At 43.9% G+C, this 23,315-nt stretch overlaps 1 protein-coding gene across 2 annotated transcripts in view; it reads right to left on the bottom strand.

The window, feature by feature from the left end:
- LOC126547007 (STAM-binding protein) overlaps nucleotides 1-23,315 on the bottom strand; it is a 99,656-nt gene that overhangs the window by 26,084 nt on the left and 50,257 nt on the right. For both annotated transcript variants that reach the window (XM_055062996.1, XM_050194811.3), the window contains 3 exons: nucleotides 22,558-22,756; nucleotides 13,573-13,710; nucleotides 5,282-5,394 (listed from right to left, as the gene is read on the bottom strand). In XM_055062996.1, coding sequence (XP_054918971.1) covers nucleotides 5,282-5,394; nucleotides 13,573-13,710; nucleotides 22,558-22,756 — 450 coding nt within the window. The remainder of the gene's footprint in view (nucleotides 1-5,281; nucleotides 5,395-13,572; nucleotides 13,711-22,557; nucleotides 22,757-23,315) is intronic.

Here is a 23,315-nt window from a genome sequence, read left to right as displayed (position 1 = left end):
AGTGTAGCCTGTTTTTCTGGGCACAGGTTCGCCCAATAAATTTAGTTTCGCCATTCACAGTTTTTTTGCTGTGTCCTCAACCATCACTACCACGTGACAATATCATGGGTAAAAGATTACCTATGTTTAGGTCATCAGTTTGTGGTTGTGAATGGTACCAAACCTCAGAGGGTGCAAGTTGTGTCCGGTGTTCCGCAAGGTCACTATTGTTCTTGCTATATGTGAATGACAGTGACGGAATAGAGTCTCAAATGCGGTTATTTGCCGATGACTGCATTCTCTATAGAGTAGTCACTTGTGAACGTGATGTTGAAATGTTTCAGGAAGACCTGAACAGAATCTCGGAGTGGTGCATCAAATGGAACATGAATTTGTCTAAAACTGTTCACATGAAATTTACAAGAAAGAAAAACCCTGATGTGCAACAATATGTCATTAGGAATGTAATGTTGGAACAGGTATTCGAATTTGAATATTTAGGTGTTTATTTTACTCCTGAATTAAATTGGCACCGTCACGTCGATTATGTCGCTGCTAAAGCATGCAAAACCTTGGGATTTCTTTGCCGAAATGCAAGCACTTTTCCACAGTCATGTTGGAACATTTTGTACAAGACTTATGTCGGGTCGATTCTGGAATACGCGTGTACTTTTTGGGACCCGCCTACTGGTAGAGATAAAGATAAGTTGGAGTGGTTGCAGAACATTGCCTCTTGTTTCGTATCTGGCACATTCAGGGCTCAGTACAGTACATTCCGTACGAAGAAAGCACTCAACTGGGAATTGCTCAACACGCGCCGAAAGAAGGAGAGTCTGAAGTTTTTTCATGCTATTTATTATTCAGCTGTTCGGGTTGATCGCGAAAAGTTTATGCAAGAGCCTTTTTATAGATCCAACCGTGTTGACCATGATATTAAGGTCCGTGAATTCACGGCAAAAAGTGAATTGTTTAGAATGTCTTTCTTTCTTAACACCATTAGGGAATGGAAATGACTGCAGAGTGATGTTGCGAGAGTTGAATCAAATGATGCTTTCTTTTTGATGTTGTAGATTGTAGATGTGCATTGCTAAGGGCTTTGACTTTTTTTTCTTTTTTTCTTAACATTTATAACTCTGTCCAGGACCAAAGGTGTCATATGTACTTCTTGTACATATGACATTGCGTACGTATCGGTTAACACGTAGTGTACCACTTTTTGTCGTGCAATGACTGCAGTAGGTCAGTGTGGCTAAGAACAACAAGCCTCAGAGATCAGAACGGCCACCAAGCGCAAACACGGAGGTGCTTGGAAGGGTGAAGGAACATCATCGCTTCAGCGCTGTGCCACAGTGCGTTGTGACCTGTTTTGCAACGTCGTACAAGCTAGGACTCGAGTCATGCCAAAGCTTGGCCAAAAACCGGGTGCACAGCATAGAAGAAAAAATTGGACACCGTTCATGCTATCGAACGTGGCAGGAAGTAGTCGGCACTGACTACGTTGACTACGGTGTGTGGCATTTGGAATGCAAAGGAGAAGTTGATCGGCAGTGCTGCTGTGACAGCGAAAAGATGTCGGCTATGAGGGTTGACTTCTCGAGGTTTAAATTTTGCCATCGTTGGCCCTGTTATTGCCCACGTGTCACCCAACAACAGTGATGAGGACGTCACGGAATGCGACAACACAGGTGATTCAGGCCCGGCAGTGGCGGAAGCTGCGCGTTACATCAGCCTCATACGGGTGTTTGCGGAGAAGAGGGGGCTAGCAGAAAAGCTGGCTTGCAGCTTAAGTGAGTATGAGGCCGCTGTGGCATCCAACGGAAATAAGACTTTTGTCGCACAAAGTGAATAAATACTGCATGTTTTTTGCCCTTTCATCGCACTGTCTCCGAGTTCTGTTTTTGACAGGTAAGTGGGCGATCTACCAATATTTTGGTTAAGCAGTACTACTGCTTAGCACTTACTTTTTCCAAGCTCCGGCCAACTACAGTTTAATGAGGTTTCACTGTACTTGCTTAATAATGAATGCACTCACATAATAAGTGCACCCCAACTTCGCTCCTGAAAATTTTGATTTTTTGTTTTCCCCCGCATAATAATCGCACTCCCAACTCTGCTACTGTGCAGTCCCACAATAGAACAGCCGTGCTGTAGTTTTTCAGAGAGACTAGAATCCTTTACTCTCGCACATGTGTTTAAAGCAAGCACAGCCCATCGCTGTGTTTAAAATACCTAAAGGGACACTAAAGGTTAATATTAAGTCAACGTAGACTGTTGAAATACCATCCCAGAAACCTCGAAACGCTTGTTTCATTCGAAGAAGAGACTTATTTTAAGAGAAAATGCGTTCTGAAGCATCTGCGTACCTCTAGCGCAGTTCAAATCGCCCGCCCTCTGACTGAGGAGTGGTGACGTCATGGTCTAATAAATGTAGTAACGTTGCGTCGTCGGTGCACATGAGTAAAACGGTGCCCGCAGACGGCGCTACGGCTTTTCTGCGCAAAACGCAAACGCGCAGCCAGATACAGGGCCAAGACAGAGCCAACAGCAGCGCGAAAGCGGAACTATGCTAGCGGAAGGGAAAGCGCACGACGATAAGCTGGTTCTTTATTTTATGACGCCAACTTTGATGCTCGTTGCAATGGACGACCCTGACAACGACACATTGGCTCGCGATGCTGGGCTCGACTTCAGTGATTTAAGCACTGATGAACGTGACCTGCTGCCGAGGGCTCGTGCTGCCGCGTCGTTGCGTACTACTACGACAGCAACTGTATGTCATGGCTGTACATATTCGCACATTTGTAGCTTTTCCTTCATGAAAACCAAATGCCGCACTCACCGCCCCGTCTTCGAGCTGCAATTGTTCTTGCGCTTCGGAGAATGCAGGCAAGACTGACGGAACAGCGCTACGGGAAAGCATTGCTTTGAAAGGCACTCCACATGACTTCAGTAAGTCGGCATTGAACTCGTAATCCTCTGGACGAAAGTGCAGCGAGCACACTATGCGATTTTTCGGCTCTTTGCCAACGCGCTGTGGCAGAGGTACGGCCCTTAACCACTTCGAACGGAGAGGTTCGCTCGTTAGCGCAGTGACAAGTAACGTTGGATTCGCCGCTGCAACTGCCCTTGGCCAAGTTCCGCGGACCGTTCACGCATCCCACGACATCACATGGACGTGGCATTCTCACTGCTTGTTCCAAATGCAAGTTTCGCGAGCCAGCAGGACCAGCGCAGCACGACGCAATAACGAAACAACTGAAACTCAAAGCGCGCGCGGCGCAAAGTCCAGCGTGCAGAGTCGAGCGAAAACGAAACCTTTCGATCATCCATACTACTCAAGGGTAACGTCAAAATGTTTTTTCTTAGAATCAAATAGAAGTAGACAAGCAGCATTTTCTTCCGTCTTATAATCTAATGAAATGATCTTTTTAATACGAGTAGTTGAGTACGAGTGACAAATTATGATAAGGAGTGCCTTCGTCATCGGGCTAGTACCGGAATGTCGCTGGGGGGTCTCAAATCGTGTCATACATTTACCTCAATTTCTCAGTTACTAAAGCTCTGTTTGCGATTATATTGAAGCCTTAGACGTTCTAGAGCATTGCTTTATCACTTTAACTTGACTTCATAGTAACCTTTAGTGTCCCTTTAACAATGATGCCACGTGAGAAACGCCAAGATCACTTTAACAAAAATTCTGCAGCTAACTCGTGTAGGCTGCACATCCACACTAGCGGCAAACATTCCGTGGCAGCACACTGGCAAGGCCGGTTGGTTTAAGGACTGAGAAACTGATGGCAAAGCCATGACGAGAGAACACTGGCGTTAAGCATGCATTAACAGGCTGTGCCTTGGGACCTGACCGAAAGAGCGACTGTGATAACGCTCAGCCTGTTCTTACCACAGGCTTGCCGCCAGTGCCGCAGCAAAGACACCTCGCAGACTCGAGAGAGAGAAAAAAAACGCAATTGGGTCTCTGCAACATTAACTTTACACAGTTTACAGACTTTCCCTGACTTAAAGCAGAGCGTGCGCACCCGATGCATGGCTGGGCGCGGTGCGTGGGAGAGTCCAAGTGAAGAAGAGTCGATTGGGCAGCTGGTACTTGGTCGACATAGTGAGCATAGTCGAATGTAGTGTCGAATTAGCATGTCTGTTCGCTTTTCTGGTTGTCTTTGGTTTCACTGTGTGCAATGGGTTCTAAGTCGAGCTTATCTGCTCACAAAACAGAAAAGGTGATCGGACACCGATAAACTTTTGACATGTCGATGAGCAGGACGGTCGAGGAAATAGACGCACGAAGTGTGGTAGTCAAAACAGGTGCCGAAAAGCAGCGTTTCAACATGATGTTTGTGATAACAGCAGACGGCCAGAAGCGGCTGCAAGGAACCGGTTGCAGATCCACGATGTGGCTGAAGCAGCCAGCTACCTGGACGACAGGTCTAGTGGTTTCGATGCAGAGTGAATTGCAATAAAGACGCTGTTACAGTTTGCAAATAGTATATGTGTATTTTTACCGCAAAGGTAAGTTATCTAATCCATGTTTAAAATCATTACTGGCTTACTTTTTCCATTTTTGCTGTTTCGAAAAGGTTCCCATAAAATTTACCCCACATAATAAAGGTGTCCCTCATCCTTGCGTCGATATTTTCAGAAAAAAAGTCTGTTCATTATTTGAATATATATGTTAAATTAAATAATGATGAATTGGAGTGCATCCAGAAATGTGCCGCCTGGTTTGCGACAGGTGACTTCAACTGTACCTGAAGATCAAGAGCTATTCTTAGAGCAGTGGAGTGGTCCTTACTTTCATCAAGGCATAAATACCTCAGATTATGCCTATTTTACATCTTAAATGACCGAACAAGGGTAAAAAAAATCAACTGTAGAGGACAGCCAAGCTACATTCCTCCCGAAAGGACCATCCTTGAAAGTGCACAAACACGTGTGCCAAATAAACACTTTTAAATATGCTTTTTTTTCTTCTAAAGTAATACACAAGCGAAACAGCTTCCTGGAGCCGATTGTTACTGGCATCCATGTGATTTGCTCCCAATTGAGCCAGCTGTTAAGAGATACACATGCATGATCGAGTAATGTTTTTTCCTCTACACAATGATACCAAAGTAAGGCGTGTGAGTAGCATGGTAACATAGATATAAGCTGTATATTAGTAGTGCTACATGTCTTCGTTACATAGATGCAACATTACATGTGACTTTAGCAAGTGACCTCCCTATGCTGACTGAAATTAAAGATGTTTCACGTAAAAAAAAGAAAACTCTGTAAATGTGGTACGTACTCGTCGTACTTTGGAGAACACACTATTGCTACAGCTTCAGGCAACATGAGCTGGTAACTGCAGTGGGTGTGCAGATCTACACTGGACATGAAAGCAGTCTGTGTCGGGTGGGTCTGAAAGTAAGAAAGGTGGAGCATTACAAAGTAGACATTCACAGTAATTACCAGTGGATAACAAAGAAACAACCAATACATAAGCATCTGACTAGCAACAGCTCAGCATGGATTTTAACATCTCGAGTTTCAATTTCTAGGGCCACACAAGTTACTGCAGAAGCACACAGACCTTCTGGCAAACAAAGCAGCAGCTGTTAATTTAACATGTTTCATTCGTCTTGTCACTACTCCTTTCTTACTGTCCGGCACATTTGTCAGAAGCCAACCTTGAAGAGTTACCATCAATGCACTATGTAAAGAACAAAATGAAAGAAAGGTGCAATAGGCAAGGCACTGCCAGAGACTCTCAGATGGGTCTCTGAGAGGAAATGTGTTGAGGGAGAATGGGCAAGGTAAGCATTGCTCTCTTTATATGTCCATTCCTATTTGGTCTTTTTAAAATTTATTTGGCAATACTGTTCATTCAACGGTGTTGCACTTACAACAGTGTGTTTCTTAGATTTGAAGAAAAGGTTTCACAGGGTCCTTAAAGGAACCAATTGCTGATTTCATGTGAACCTAAAGTCAATCTGACCACGTATCACCAAACAAGATCCAAAATCTAATCAAATAAAATCGTTAAGATTTAACATCCTAAAGCAGCACAAGGGCCAAGAGAGGCTGTTGTGGAGCGCTATGGATTTTTACTGCCGGGTTTCTTTCACATGCTTCCAAAGATTAATATTTGAGAAAATTTGCATTTAGCCCTTATCAAAATGCAGCGGCCGGGGTCAGAAATCGAATTTGCAATCTTCTGCCCAGCAGCAGAACACCACAGCCACTGAACCACTGTCGCAGATTACGAACAATGTACACTGGAACCATTGAATAAAGGAGTTGTATCCAATTGATGGAAATTTTACAGATCTAATGTGCCAGGTTATTCAGCAAACTACATAAGCACCTCCATATGTAAAGACCATCCACCACGGCAAACATTTTTATGGTAAATATGATTTTTATGGTACCAAACAGTGTGTGCCACCAGTCTCACCACATTTAATGCACCCTTTCCCGGTCACCCTAAAACACACAAAACTGCTGCACTTGAAGTAAGCCAAGGAAAAGTGCAAATTATGACTCCATTACACACAGATCTGACACACAGGTGACACTTGCTCGTCCCGGTGACACTTGCTCATCCCGGGGACACTTGCTCACACAGCGATTCGACCGCGAGAGGGAGAAGCACGGTTTGCGTTGGAAATTAGCTCCAACACGCTAGCCGTGTCCACCAAGTTGTCATTACGGCGGCGGTACCTGGAGATCGAGCTAAGCATAATGCGCGAGCTGGGAGGCGAGGTGTCAGACGGCCCCTCGATCCCCCAGCTGGTGACTTTAAATCTAGGTGAGGAAGAAAAGCTATTTAAGTACGAGGATAAGTGGGCGAGGTCCCGAGATAAGTGGGTGGGGCCCCTCCATTGGTTTGCGCAATGTTGCAGGCCTGCTGTAACAGTTGTTGCTGGGCCAACAGGACCGGTTTGAACAATTCAGTCTGCCACTAGGTGAGTGCGAGCCTAGGAATCGGTAGGTGAAAGGGAGATCATGGACATTCCACATGGCATGATAGAAGGTAGACACGCCATCTGTGTACCTGGCACCTCTCTCCACGGTAATGACTGCACTCACGCAGCTGCTAGAGTACTTGCCGACCAAGCAATACAGTGTTGCCATAATTTTTTTAAGCATGTTGCTAGAGTGAGACAGGAAAGTCGCTAAATTTCTGCTAGATGTTCTCACAATGTCGCTAAAATTACTACTATGATCGCTAAAACTTTTAAGTAAATTTTAGGTAACGTAGGCATCTTGGAATACATTGAAATTATTTACCAAAATGTCTCGCATTTCTCCAGTGTTCGTGTTGGTTAGGAATAAATGGTGAATTTCCCAGTGTGTACAGTAAAACCTCGTTAAGCCGTACCCGCTTAAACAGTAGTTTCGTTTTAAAAGTAGTAAAGTCAAATCCCCGACTCAGCGGCCATTGAACATAATGTGTTTTGTATCCGCATAAACCGTACCAGCTTACTGCGTACGCATCGGTTAAAACGTAGCGTTTCCACTTTTCGTCGCGCAAACACGGCGGTGCGTCGTATCCATCGAGCGGCCCAGCAGAACAACAAGCCTCAGAGATCGGAACAACGGCCTCCAAGCGCTCTGCCCATTTGCACGTGAATCCACATCAACATCAACATCATTTCGGTGCCGTGCCAGAGAGCGTTGTGGCATCGTGCAAGCGAGGACTCGCGTCATGCCGAAGCTCGGATAAAAAAAAAGATGCCGAGTGCTCAGCATAAAAGAAAAATTAGGCACCGTCTGTGCTATCGAACGTGACATGGAGAAGTCTGCGTTGGCATGCGACGGATCTGCTGTTGACTACGGTGTGTGGCATTTGGAATGCAAAGAAGTTGCTCGGCAGCGCTGCTGCGACTGCCAAGAGATGTTGGCTACGAGGTTCGACTTTTCGCCATCGTTACTTCTGTTGTTGCCGAAGTGTCGACTAGCGACAGTGATGAGGACGGCACGGAAAGCGACAGCACGGGCGATTTAGGCCCGACAGTGGCAAAAGCTGCGCGTTATGTCAGCTTCATGAATGCAATCGTCGCGACGAGAACAGCACCCTGCAATGAAAAAGGCGCCCCGGAACTTCTGCAGCACTACCGCGCGCGTGCACGGAGAATACGTAACGCCAATGAGGAATCTGCCATGCCAGTGTTTGCCGAGAAGAGGGGGCTGGCTGAAAAGCTGGCACGCAGCTTCAGTAAGTTTGAGGCCGCTGTCGTCGTGCTAGGCCGCCGCGGCATCAAACAAAAATAACACTTTTGTCGCGCGAAGTAAATAAATGCTGCATGTTTTTTTCCCCTTTCATCGCACTCTCTCCGAGTTCCGTTTTCAACAGGCAAGTGGGCGATCTCATGCTAATTCGGTTAAACAGTACGACCGTTTAGTACATACTTTTTCCGAGCTCCGGCCAACTACGGTTTAACAAGGTTTCACTGTAGTGGGATATTACTTTGCACATTTACTTACACAAGAATGGGAGATGTCTGTAGAAATTCTGCGTTTACCTTCATAGCGTCAGCTTACAAATGCAGCACAATTAAAAAGAATAGGAGTGATCTGATCTTCCCAGCACGCGTGACGCACATGGTCCACATTATTCCAGCATATTTTCTACGTCTCGGCGCTCTTGAAAGGAGAGCTAAATTTTGTGACAGCATGTCAACACGGCGATGACAATCGTGTGACATTTATGCAGACCAAATGCCATGCTTCCACTTCTTTATCTACCTGAAAGCCCCACGGTGTACAGATTTGTCCAAAAGCTATGAAATTTGCGTGAAGGAGTCCAGCAGCTCCAATATCTACACTTTTTTTCAGCGTGTTTGTTTGATTATTCTTTTTCTGCATTCTAAAACTTACCATAAAGTTTAGTACAACAGATTTTGGTAAATTCATTTACTGCAGCTCATGAAAATATCCACCAATCGAACTTGTTTAGTCAAAGTGCTCAACCATCATTGTTAAAGGGCCCCTAAACCACCCAGAGGTCAAAATTTAATTGTGGTGTTGCAGTTGTGCATGTAGCCGCATAATGTTTTAAATGGTGCCGTAATAATGGAGTTACACACATTTCAAAATCGAAACGTGGCAGTCGCTTGTTTTGCTCTTTCCTTCACTACTCTCCATTCGTTAGCTGGTCTCCTCCTTGCCAAGTGCTCCTCCACATGTGAAATGACATACGTCATTGACAACGCACTTTTCAATACGCTGTCCACTTCCAGTTATCATGACTCTGCACTTCACAGCTAACCGCGGTTGCTGCCGTGCAGGCCCATGCTCCTGCGAAGCATGCCGCCATGACCCTGTATTATGCGCACGTCTAAAAAGGCTCGGCAATATAATGGATCCGTACGGCGACACACCGTGCCAAAGCACCTCTGCTGGAGATGAACAACCACCGTTACCGCCTTCCCCAGATCGTGGTAACGATATGGGTTGGTATGTTCTGCTGTTTCTGCCCACTGGCTGTTCGCCCATTCCACGCTAATGCCATTATCAATGCAGGTGTGCGGCACCCAGCGTATATGTGGAGAGTACAAATTCCGAGGAGAATGTTTGCTGCAGGGAGGTGACACAAGTTGTTGCTAAAGGAAACGATGAATGCATTACACGGCACTGTTATGATCGACCAGTCAGGTGTAAGAAGCATTCAAATGGGCTTCCCCACGTCAACATAATTGCCCTCTTCTCCAAATCGACACGACCTCGTTCTCCAAGAGCTGACACAAAAGGATAAAAGCAGAAACCAAACATCAAGAAAACGCCCCGCTTTTACCCGAGCTGACACAAAAGGATAGAAGCAGGAACCAAACGTCAAGCTAACGTGCCGCTTTTACCCGAGCTGACACAAAAGGATACAAGCAGAAACCAAAGGTCAAGATGATGTCACCCCTTTTTCCCCAAGCTAACACCAAGGATGGGCAAAAGGGAAAGACAGGCTCCGGAGTAAGACGGCGACGACAGGACCACCAGTGGTTATTTAACCCTTTAAGGGTCAATTTTTTTCGTCATATGCGACCGTCCAGGGTCGATTTTTTTATTGCAGTTTCCAATTTTTCTGAGGGACAGATCTTATAAAAAATTTACCCTAATTTTTCTAGGATGACCGTAAAGTGAGAAAAAAATATTTTGCATTGGTATATATGTACTGTTTATTCATGAATACCAAGAATAAAAAAAAGAACTTATACGAAATAAAGATTTGATGCATTGTTATACACATAGCTGAAGGCTTAGAAAACGCGCAAGTGTCAAATGTTCCTGCTCTTACACTGATATTTATGTCCATAGCATAATCGAACTTCGTAGGTGAGCGCACTCAAGAAAACTGTGTGATTGTGTGCCCGTCAAAAAAGCAAAACGTGTGACAAACTTCCGCTAATCTTCACCTTATCGCCAACCAGAGGTGATCAATTTTCGAGAGTGTCCAAAAAAAAAAAAGAAAAGGAAAGGAAAAGCATGCATGGTGGCATCCTTCCTAAGCGCACACCTGTGAGCACTAAATGGGCGAAAAACAGGCGGTCGCCCTTTGAGCAATTAGTGACGAGATAGCCATCAGTTTTGCGAGCACAAGAAGCCGAAACCGCCCGTGGAACAAAACCTAAACCGCCACCCGCACGCGCCACTGAGCGAGCAGTAGTATATAGACGCACTGGAGCAAACCAGCTCTAAAATAAACCATGCAACGAAAACCAAAACAGGGAGGCGCGAGAAAAAAGATTCACTGTACTCCCACATAGTGGCAGCACATGCCAGGAAAGAAAAAGTTAGGAAATTGGCGTGCTTTTTAAACATACAGACGGCACCGTAAATATACGGCATCGACCATTTTGGACTTGTTCGCGGCGCCATATATTTATGTGATTGACCATGAAAGGGTTATGGCTCATTCACACCGGCGACTTGAGGAGGTCGCGCGACCATTTGCGACTCGTGATCAAAAAGCGACCGAAGACGACTGATGTTCACACCGGCAAGCCCGGCTGAGCGCGACCCGCAAGTCGCAATCCCGGAGATTATCGTTCTCAGCGAGAACTCTCGGAATCTATGCAGAATTTGCCGCGATGCGGGGGAAGGCCGGATGTAGACACATGAAAGATCACTTCCGGTGCGCCGCTGATTGGTTTATCAGTTTTGCGACCGCGGTCGTGCGCCTGAAAAATAGCGCAGAGAGCTACTGGCCCAAAATGGTCGCTTTTCGAGAAAAGCGACCATTTGCGACCAACTTGGTCGCGCGACCACTGTCAGTCGCCGGTGTGAATGAGCCTGTAAGGCCGTGCTGGCCCACGTGTTCGACCGCTCGAGACTCAGATGAGAGGCACATCCATGTGCCAATGAAGTGAATACAACCTTTTCTGCTCTTTTTCATGCTCACTATGCCCGGCTTCATCGTCATTTCCCGATTTATGTGGTGAAGGCCCACATCACCTGGTCGAGGTTATATCAACACCCATATTTCCCCAGCATATGCCTGAATCCTGGTGTCCTTGCGGCGGCGTACTACCCTTTCCGGGAGCTCGGCATGCAAATAGAAGGATAGTTACACAAGTAAGCAAAGTATGCATTCTTTACAAAATTACTAGGTTAACTCATCGAAACAACTCCAATGCCCTCAAGCCGGGCAGTGCACAGGGCGTCATCATGAGGCAGCCGGTGTCACGCCGTTCTGTTTTTCCAGTCGGCACTCTACCAGCCAAGCACTGCACACGGATGCCTTCCAGCCATCGCAAAACACTGTCGGACTCTGTTTGTGCAGCTAATCAGACCACTAAGCATGACTATTTCGAACACGAGCCATTTGGTACTTGCGTTGCGGGCCGTAGTTACGGATTCACAAGTGCACGCAAATGGCGAACACAATGAGGAAGAGCTGGGAGCATGCGTACCTGCTAGCAAACTAACTGGAAGTCGTAGGTTCTTGTTCGACCAATCGACAGCGTCTGCTCCTGGTGAAGTCGCGACGAGCACTGAGGATACAGGAAAGGCCCGCAGAGGAGCATGGGATTGTTCTTTTATTTTGTGGCATGCCCGCGGCGCGTAGCACTACTGTGTTTGGCATTGTTGATCGTGACAGCATTCTAAACTCGATGTGCGTGTTTACTTGAAATGTCTAAGAAATATCAGAGCTACTTTAAAGGCCCTTTAAGACCCATTCAAATTGGTTTCGTAAAGATCTAAAGAAAGAAAATTTTGTGAGCGCACTGTGGATCCGGTGAAGGCAACGATTTTCTCATCGTTGTCACAGAGCGTGCATGCCATACAGCCAATTCAGGCAGTTTACATGTAGCTTTTCAATAATAAAGTGTGTTCTAGAAGGCCGTTTTCAAAGCAACTTTCCTATCTTCAAGTCACTAAAATGTCACGCATTGTTCTGCAATGTTAGTAAAAAAAAAGTTGCCGATTGCTAAATAGAAATGTTTGTTGCTAAACAGACAAGTCACCAAATCTAGCAACAAAATTGCTAAAATGACAACACTTGTTGTAAGAGCTGTCTAATCAAGACAAAGTGCACTATGTATATCGAGCCCCTCAGGTGTACTTGAGAGGCTCAATATACACACACACTCGCTCATCATAAGAAGAATCGCCAGCGTTATCCTTCCTCCTCACACCTCTCTCTCCCACATGAACGCAGTGGCCTAGTAGCAGCTAAATCCCAAATCTTTACCACATTCACATCTTTCACCTCACTAACAGGTGATATGCGAGCTTGCAAATTTGAGTCATATGGCTCTGAGTTTGCAAGTATGAGCAAGTCTGTGGTTTTACGAGTTGTTCAGAGTCTGATCCCCTGAATCTGTCTTTTTCAGTGAGTAGGTGATACACTGAAGCTGAGTGAGCCCAATGTAGTCATTATGAGGCTGTGATACCATGAGTCTGAGTGAGCCCGCCCGAGACTGATTTTCACAGGTACAAGTCCAAGCGAGTTTGATGGGGTTCGATTTTGGTCAGTCTGATACAGAGTGAACCTGACCGAATCTGATTTCTCGTGAGTGAGTCTGAATGAACCAGGCTGGGTCTGTTTATGGCGATTCTGTCTACGTGAACCTGGCTGAGTCGGTCTTTGGCGAGTACGAGTCTGACTGACTCGTAGAAGCCCCAAGCCATGCACCAAATGCTGCCTCTTTTTAGCAGTTTTCCTTATGCCTGTTTCAAGAACATAATGGTGCTTAGTAAAACACTAAAGAGGCTGCACTTCAGTCGTGAAAAGAGGGGGAAGATTCCCAGAGTCCTAATGCACATAGCATTCCTTAGCCAAACAAAATGTGAGAAACAACAAAAGCTTATATTTGTTTCACTGCAAAGAAATGCCTCGTATAGCAAGAATCTGTCATTAATCAGTTTACTTATCAGCTATGTCTAATCTCCAAACAACTAGAGCTCTCTCGTGCCTTGCCACTTCCACCTCAGCAGCTAAATTTAATTTTGCCGCTAAGATCAGCCTTCACAGCCTTCTTCCCAAAATAGCATATGTCCCTAAAAATGTCACTACAAAACAAAAGAATAACAGTAGCCTAAATTAAGAGAACCTTGACGCGATAAATTAACACAATTTCTTTTTTAAATGGAACATACGTGCACCCATCCGACCGTATCAAGGCCCAGCTGGTCTTGGTATTCAAGCACTTCTTCTTCACTTTCCGTGAAGCAAGAATCTGCATTTCCAGACTGCTTCGGTACCAAGAGATGGCTGATATTCAGCTGATTCCTTGACTGCAAAACAGAAAGTACCACATCACTTGCAGTCACACAACCAACCAAAGGCCAATGGAGCTCAAGTGTACCCAAACAAAAGTACTGCAATAATTAGAAGAGCATGGAGTCCCTAAAATTGTTCAGGGAACCAAAACATTTTTGCACCTCCCTTCTATAGTACATGCAGTGAAATTATTAGTGCATGGACCTTCTGCAAACATTCAATCACTCAGATGGAATTCTAGTAAAACATGTTGGGCTAGTTGGTGCATTGTATTTAAGAAAAAAACAGTCAAAAAAAAAAAAAAGACGCACACGGGAAACATACAAGACCAGCCTCTTTCCTGTCTTCTTGTATGTTTCCTGTGTGCATTTGTTTTTTGGCTGGTTTTATTTTGAAACACTCAGATGGCCACACAAGAAGCTTCGGTAGACACACACACACACACACACACACACACACACACACACACACACACACACACACACACACACACACACACACACACACAATAAATAAAACTAAGGAGGAAACTGACCAATACTAAGAATTAAGAGCGGGGCAAGTGAGAGATTAGTGGAACTTCAGTGGTGTGAAAAAGGAGGAAAAGATGTGAGCACCTACTTAGCAGCCCACAGGTAGCAAATACATTGTCCACATAACCCTTGGGCTCTTCAGAACCCAGCTTAGAATTGTATCAGCACCGTGCAAGTGGTATAAAGTAGAATCTCAGTAAACGAGAATTGCTTAAACAAAATTGTTACTTAAGCAAAACAAAAGCCTTACGATGGTTGGTTTTGTATTAAGGGAATGCAAAAAAGAGCTTATTTAACAGAAGCAATTTTATTTTCAAATGCCAGGTAAATGAAGCTAAAGTTATTACCAAAAATGACACTGAGTGGCCAATCTCAGCAGCATCGCTATGGGCATTGCTGTCAGCGCCTTTCTTTTTCGGGTTTTCTTTCCAGTTAGTTCTATGTTATTGCCAAGGCTGCTTCTGCTGGTTTTTGTTGGTGCGGTGGTTAGTGCGACTCTAGTGTAGTCGTGGCTTGCTCTGGAGTCTTGGTGGTGGCAATGTCAGTGAGCTTGCGAGTTTGCTTAGCGTTGCCAATGGCAGCACAAAAATGCTTGCACAATGGGTTCACACTGGAGACGGAAGTCAGTTATCAATGAATTCAAGAGTGGTTCCTTCACTAAAATGGCAATTTTTCTGACTAGTTTGCTCTTACTTTTTATAATTTTTTCAACGTTTTGAATTGATAGCTCTAGTCCACGGCTGTGTAGAAGTAGAATATTTGTTGGAAGAAGCTTTCTAATCTGATTTGCCACACCTATTATCTCCTGTTGACATTAAAGTATCTGTGCCTTTCAAAAAAGTACCTTGTGTATCCTTGAGCTCAATCTCTCGGTAGATGAAACTCCCAATGAATGGAACTTATTTCCCTGCTTCCTTGAGGTTCTGTTTAATAAGAGCCCACTGTACTTTGCTAAAGCTGTATTAATGACAGGATGCTACAGCACAGCTGCTGGAAGAAACTATCATTAATCGAGCTCTCATTGTGGCTAGTCAGAAAACAAAATACTGTAAACCAACTACTATGTTTTAATGGACAATAGAAAGAATTTAAAGGAAGTAATAGCACAGACAAAAAATGGCAGACTTAGCAAGTGCTCCCTCCATCTCTGAACTCGCCTAGCGCAACAGCAGTTACTCACCCAACTACCTTAGTTGCCCCTAACTTTGTGCAGAACTCCTGAAGTCCTGCAGAAATTCTTCGAACTGTATTAAAGGATGGCTGTGGTGGTACGATGATGATGATGATGATGATGACGATGGTGGTAGTGGTGATGATGATGCTGGCGGCAGCAAGACAATGGCGGTAAGGCAATTTTTTTTTTACTGGCATCCAAGACAGTGAAAAGTCATCTTTTTAAAACGAACACTGAAAATTACTGCTGGATCATGCACCAGCCATGGTGCAGGAGTTTACTGCCTGCTGTTGCCTCTGACACACCTGTAATGATGGCCCCACACTCTGACCCAGCAATGCACACGAAACCCAACACAAGCTTCCAAGTGTGAAAGTTGTGCGACAGTTCAGTGGCTAATGCATCTGGCTCCCAAATGTAGAAGCACAAGTTCAATCTGCAGTGGCGGTATTAGGCATAGTTCTATTTTATTCCCCTCATGCTGTTGGAGAAGTTGTGGTTGAGAAAATCATGAGGTGATGGAATGGTCTGCTGAATTGAATTCTGGGGTTTTACATGCCAAAACCACAATTTCATTATATGGCACGTCATAGTGGGGGACTCCGGATTAATTTTGACCTTTAATCTTTCATCTTTAATGTTCCCCCCAATGCACAGGACATGGGCATTTTCGCATTTCGTCCCCATTGAAATCTGGCCGCCGTGGCCAGGGTGTGATCCTGTGACCTTGTGCTTAGCAGCGCAAACCCACAGCCACAGCGCAGTGGGTAATGGCCTGCTGACAACATTAATGACAATAGAGGCGGCATGATGATGGCAGCGTGAAGAAAAGGACAGGCAGACAGACACAGCAAGCCCACTTTCAAGTCAATTACTGCTGTCAACGAAAAATGTGGTGCTCCTCATAAGCACCAATGTTGCAAAAGAAATCATTTATTTGCCACTCAGTAGCTAGCCTCAAGGCATAACCACACAAGTGAAAAAACATGCAGCGCGCTACCACCAGCAACACAAGTGCTGCATTCTAGCGCTGAACAAATGATGGAATCCAGAACCAGTTTCTGATACAAAAAACAGTGACAGCGCATGCCTTTTATCTCAAATCTTCTCAGACTTAAATATTGAAAGTGTGAAACAATAACAGAGCTCAAACTTGAAAATGATTTAGTATTTTATTGGCATGGCTGTGCACTACCTCCGGGATTGGCCCAGGAAAGAGGTTTGAAGCATATCCGATACAGAAAAGTCGTGGTAAACTTGCTAAGAAAGACACTGGCTTTAATTAATAAACATAAGCAAGATTGTCCGATGACAGCATCGCTGTCAGATGGCAGCATCAATTGTCCGATGGCAGGACCCCTAGCATAACAGCCCATTTTTACTTAGTCAGTTTACGTTTACTTAACTTCACACTGCCACTACAACTATGAGTCTTACACTTCGTGTAATATTCTAACATGATGCCATGGTATTCATTGCTTCGCCCTTATGGTGAAACTGTAGTAATTTTTTTTTTTGCAGTCAGTAGCGGTCTATGTCATATTATACCAGGTGCTTTTTTTTATGCAAAACACTTTTTTTTAATTCGTACCTAGGCCCCCTTTGTTCTTGTGGCTAGGCTATGTGGCTATGTTCACATTAGCAACAAGAATAACTATAGCACTTAATATTGCTAATTAACTAAAATATGCTAATTCACTAATAACTTTAGGGCACACGTAATTGTGAAATTGCAGCGGAACTGACTTTAGAAAACCGACCGCCACTGCGCAACACATTTGACAAGTGCTCATTTTTCTTGCTAAAAAGTTGGGCGCTCATGCGATTTCTACTTTAATTAGGTGCTTTAATGTTATTTCGACGTTATTTTTCTACTTTGGACACATAGAAAGCGGGCGCGGCTTTAATTCGGGGCATGTTAGAATCTGGAAAGTACTGCCAAATGAATCAGTGGTGTATTTTGAACTCCTTTCTGCATCTGGTTTAATTCGGCCCGTCGGATAATTCAATTAAATTTGTCAGTCCTGTCAGGGTCTAATTAATGGAAGTCGACAGTATATGTCAGCGAAGACAGGAAAATCATTTCATCTTTGCACTGTGCGTAGCTGTGTCTGGTGCGAGTGACCTTCAAGATGGCAGCAGTGTGCTCCGTAGTGTAGTCTACCACAGCCGCCACAGAGGCCGTGACGAGCACTTTTGCTGCCACGACACTCAACTTTTGCCTGGGGCTTTGCCCTCTTGGCTTCTCCAGTGTATAGCTTTCAACGCGCTAGTGGAGACGAAAGGAGAGATAAAGCCGGGTATCGGTGTGATAACTCCACATAAATTTTTTTGCCAAGAGATTCATGAGACTACGTCTTTTAATAGTGAGGCCATTCTATGGTTAATCGGAAAAGTGTCAGTTTAAAGCCTTCTTTAGAGCTCGTTTACAAGATTTAATCAAACTGCACAATATTGTTCAGTGGTTTGTGCTGATTTCAAATATGAGATCATGTTTATAATAGGCCAATTAGTTCTAAAGTTAATTAGAAATTACTATTGTTTCCAGGAACAATGAAGCAATGACTACTCAACAAAATATTGCTTTAGTCACATAGTTCAATACTAGGAAGCATAAGGTTAATACTTTTTTGGTATAACAAGTACTCACAATTACCCAGCACTTGAAATTGTGTTCAAAGTGTTGTGTTCAAAGTGTGGCTAGCTCATTATTCAATGTACAGCTACGAAGAACAAAATTATGTAGAACTAATATTTGAAAATCTGCTCCTACCCTTGTGTGTGCGTACATTATGCATTTACTCACATGCTGTAATAAAAATTATGATTCTAGATGCCCCCGATGGCTAATAAATCATTTCAAAAGTTATCACAGAGCCCAAAATTCTTGTTTTGTGAAAATGCAAAAAATAAACAAGGCTAATTTTTAATTGAATACTACAACAAAAAATATTGAAAAATTTGAACTGCTAGACGGTCAGAAGTCAGCAGGGATATAATCAGCGTGACTACAGGTCCCCAAATACCATTTTAAAGAATTCATTTTTTTTCACAATTTTTTGTTGTTGTTTCCAAGGCCCATGTTTAACCTTAGGGGAGATGGATAGAAAAATTGACAAAAAATGCTATGTTTTTTTATCTTAACGCCGAAATATGCTAGCATCCATGGCAAATGTGTGCACCAAGTGGCATCCTCAGATGCGCATCAGAAGGTATTTAAAAAGGGCGCCAAACACGCCTCCCTCCCGTGACTCCACAGTGGTCTCTATTGCAAGTTTGGGCGACATGCTGTGGTGTTTGCTTTGTTATTCTTGACTTAAAATTTATAGATGCCTTTACTTGGAGAAATGTTTAGAAATATAATGTCTGTAGTTCCTTTAAGGTTTTCAGTAGTTCAGCATACACCCCCAAATGTGTCACAATAGTTGCAATAATTCCCACGCAAACACTTGAGTTGGTGGCTAGCTGTATGAATATCAGATTTGTTGGAGAATCCGTAGTAAAAGCCGCTGTTTATTAAGTAAATAATTACTACAGTAACAGCAACAATGTCAAAAGAAAGTTTTGGCACTCTTGGGGCTACGCCAGGAGTTTTGCGATGTTGTGCTGAGCAGGATGGACCATGATAAAATAAGATAGGCAGACTTTTAGGCCTCTGCCAAATGCAAAAAAAGGAGGAAAATCAAGGCGAGCGAAAGAAAAGGTAATAAAAGGCAATCCAAGGAAAAACGTGAAGACTATACAACAGGCGCGTTTTAGGCCAACATGTTGAAAATTACAACATCACGTTTTCTCAAAACACCACTTTTATTGACAAAAGGAACATTTTCTCCGCAACTGCTTTACTTTCCAAATAGATTTCTTTGTGAATCATTACTGAATGCTTGTGACACCTACTGAACCAAATTAAATGTGTTGCCACCAGAACATTTATTTTTTGTCAACAGCTTTGCCTAATAAAATGGCTTAATATTTGAGTCTTTGGTATGTCATTTTTTTCTTTAAATACACAATGGTCAAAGCTACAATTATTCTTCTTGTTCAAAACGAAGCCCAGTGCATATAAAATGCTTCCAGAAATGTTCCTTTAAGAAAAAAAATATTAAAGTATATTTTAATATTTTCAAAAATATTCAATACTTTTGTATCACATATACCACACTATTAGAAGGCATTTATTTCAAACAGTCTGAATATTTTCAGCTACTTTGCTTAAAATCTGCAAATTTAGAAGCAGTTTTAGTTGAATACTTAGGTTTGCTATCCATCCCCACCCCTTAATATTTCTGCGAAGCAGACATGACTGAACTCCACGGTTTCAATTTCACAATTAGAACATGTGCCCTAAAGTTAGTAATTTTAAAAGCTGATTAGTATATGTTAGTTAATTAGTAAAATTAAACTTGAAAATTTACTTGCTGCTAATAATATTTGCTTAGCCATGTAGCCTATCAGGGGCCTAGATATGGTAGTTAATTTTTTAACTGTTCCACATATAAAGAAACATCTGAAATACTTTTTTATAGCATCCAGCAAATAAGTTACCGTGACACAGTGTGAACACTTTGGTAGTGCAATTTCATTTCCTATGGAGGGTAGTGGTTTGGATCATGGTTGTCAGCAACCAGTGCCAAGCATCCCATCGTTGGTCCTGAAAAGCATCGTTACAGTTGGGGGAGAAGCTCAACTCTCACGCGACCCCCTGGTGTTATTTTCCCCGAATAGCTCTTGTGTCTCCTGTAATCCGGCTTCTCCGCGTAGCTGAGCATCAGCGGCGGGCAGTGTGGTTGCAGATTAGCATGAGAGATGGCACGAGTGTTGTGCTCCTAACACCACCTGAGAGCGGGGTTACACGGGTGCGAAAAAGTTTAGGCTCTTCCTCTTGGTCTTTGGGGTCAGCGAGTGGCGCGATCGTTTTGCGTGTGCGCCGACCCGCTTCGTGGGACCGTCCCCGGAAAAGGCTTAGGAGCTGGCCACCGGAATGGACGAACACGATCGTTCAAATGCACCACCGTTCGTGCGACCGCACACGCAAACGATTATGCATTGGTTGTCCAGCATGGGGCGAACACACTCGCTTGCTATTCAGTCGCAGTGAGTTGGACTTCCTCAATTTGTCGCACACCCACCGGCATGTTCTGTGAATATTAATTTGGCTAGCAGGCATTAGTGTAAGAAAGGTGCAATAGGTACCTTTGTGATTGTTTGCGCAACTGTGTTATCGTTCCTTTGTACCAAGAGCATGTGTGAGACCCCACACAGTTGATCCACTATGGTAATGGCAGGGGCTCGGTAGCAGTTCAATGACTGTAGCTCTGAATACTCGGAATACCCTCCTTCTGCATCAATGCCTACTTGGAGCTGTTCTTCGTAACTCCTGAACATGGATGCAAACATACTATCAATGATCCAAGTCATAATGCTTCTCCAATGTGCTCTTTAAACTCTTCTGTACTTTGTATCGTTGCTTTGTTATGCACTTCTTTTACAAAGCCCCACGCAAAGGAGTTACAAATACTGAAGTCGGGTGAACGCGGCTGCCAAAGCATTTTGAGTGAACCTTGGCCCATCCACTTGTTGGGAAAGGTTTCATCGAGCCTCCGACACATGCTCTTGGCACAATGAGCTTGTGCAGTGTCATGCTGAAATATGCAAAGTTCATTTCGCATGCGATTGTCCCCGAGCTTGGGAAGAAATTCATTCTCTAGCATCTCTTAGTCTAAAGCAGACGTGATTGTATAAAGAAAGAAGGGCCAGACAACACCTTCTTGCCAGCTTCCACATCAAACATCCAATCCTTTGGACTTTACCGGACGGGTTGTGAAAAAGTCCGGGTTAGTCTTCGGCCAATAGCATCTAGTGTACTTGTCATTGAAATTACCAGTTAAGAGGAAGACAGCCTTGTCACTGAAAAGCATGAAGCCAAGGTGCCCCAGATAATTGTGCATTCTGCCCAGCTCTACACAAAAGGCTAGACCACTGGTCTTGCAATCAACAAAGAGGAGCTCTTGAAGCATGCTTAGATTGTAGGGGTGATACTGCTTCCTCTCCAGCTACTGCTCACTGTTGCTGGATGTGTTCTGGATAATAACACTGCACTGACAAGACGTCATGGGGTTTCTTCATAGCACCTGTTAAACTTTGCCGATTCTTCCCCTTGTCCCTTCTTTGCATATTATTTGTGCTGCCAGTTTCTCTGAACCTCTTCTTCCACAGCAGCATGCTCCAAGAGCAGAGAGGTCCCCGGTGAAACTTCTCTTGAAGTACGCCTTCGTTGTATCAACTGAACCCATCTGGACCAGTCCAAAGACAGCCACCACCTTTTCCTTTGTGCAAAACAATGGCATAATGAAAGTTTGCCACAAATATAGTCGAATTAGGATGAAAACAACTGTTGCCGTGGCGAGTCTTCACTGAACAATTACGAAAATATTGCCGTCAACAGCGGAGTCAAAGCAACACCAGTCAATGCTAGTGTTGCCTTAGCAGCAGCTAGCTTGCCCAATTGTGAAGGGGGCAGACGAAGGCAACTTTGCACTTCTTCCTTAAAGATCCAGGCAAGTAACAGTGTCAAGTGTTACATTGAGCAATCTGGACAATAAAATGCAATCTTGATGTGAAGCTTGAGCAATATTAGAGCAGCAGTAAGCACAATATATTTTATTTTTTCGATTATGTAAAGGCAAAAATACAGGTCATCGTATGCTAATTCATGATCATGTGCAAGCAAGGGAGGGAGGCTTTAACATTTGTGCCAGTTTCAGAACAGTGTGGTTCATGAAATATTATTAGGCTCTCTGGTGACAATTCAAAATAGGAATTCCACATTACAGCACTAATATCTTGTTCAATTCTATCAATATAAAGCATATATCTTCTCATTCCCATCATAATCTTATTAACACATTTTTATCAATTGTATAGTTAATAAGTTGAAGGAGAAAACCAGTCACAAGCGACAAAGGACAAGACAAGATGTTCACACCACAACGACTGGGCTATCAACAGCCCAATCGTTATGAAGCTAACATCGCTTCTTGTCCTTTTTAGCTTGCGACTGGTTTTTTTCTTCAACTATGCACTAACTGGCCCGGATGTCAACCCTTCTGCAAAGTTAATAAGCATTTGGAAATGTCTTGAAACATAATACTTACAAGCTTTCCTGCCAGAATAGCACATGTCTCAATATTCTTCTCAGTGTTTTGTCGAGACAAGTGAAGAAACTTGGAAAAAAGGCCTCCTGGCACCACAACAGTTCGTAGCCCCTGAATGCCAAGATAGTAGGGCTCTGGGCTGAGCAATGGCAAAGGCTTTGTGCTCCGATCCACAGCTGGTATTGCCCTTCTTACGACACTAGACGAAAGGACGAGAAGACAAAATTGTCATATGTACTCTCATTATGCAACCTATGCAAACTTATCTGCAACATCATGCAGCAATCAGTGAACGGCTCCCCAACAAAGACAACAAGGATGTTATTACTGAACAGTATGCAGCTTGCTCACTGTAACATGCCACTGTATTCAATAGGTTCTTGCAAAGCAAGGCCAATTCAAACAACTTTACCTGTGAAAACACCAAACAAGAAGAATGACTAATACCAGTGTCACACGACCACTTTTGATCGCAATCAAGCCCGATCTGGATTGGAATTCACAACTGCGATAGGCTCCCTCGCGCTGCAAGCGCATAGGCGCCAATCACGACTGTGAAATTCGATCCGGATAGGGCTTGATCGCGATCAAAAGAGTGCCGTGTGACACCCGTATAACTCCATTTGAAGCCCCATGCAGCAATAAATGGTGGCGGTAAAGCTGTTTACCCGTATCAATGCCACAGCGTTTCTGAAGACACCTTTTAGAGCCTCATAACACTCTGTACAGAGGCACGAGTGCACTCAGTGTACCAGACA

This window comes from Dermacentor andersoni, chromosome 1 (assembly GCF_023375885.2).
Source record: "Dermacentor andersoni chromosome 1, qqDerAnde1_hic_scaffold, whole genome shotgun sequence".
Classification (NCBI taxonomy): Eukaryota; Metazoa; Arthropoda; class Arachnida; order Ixodida; family Ixodidae; genus Dermacentor; species Dermacentor andersoni.
This window is presented reverse-complemented; position numbering and strand designations above follow the sequence as displayed.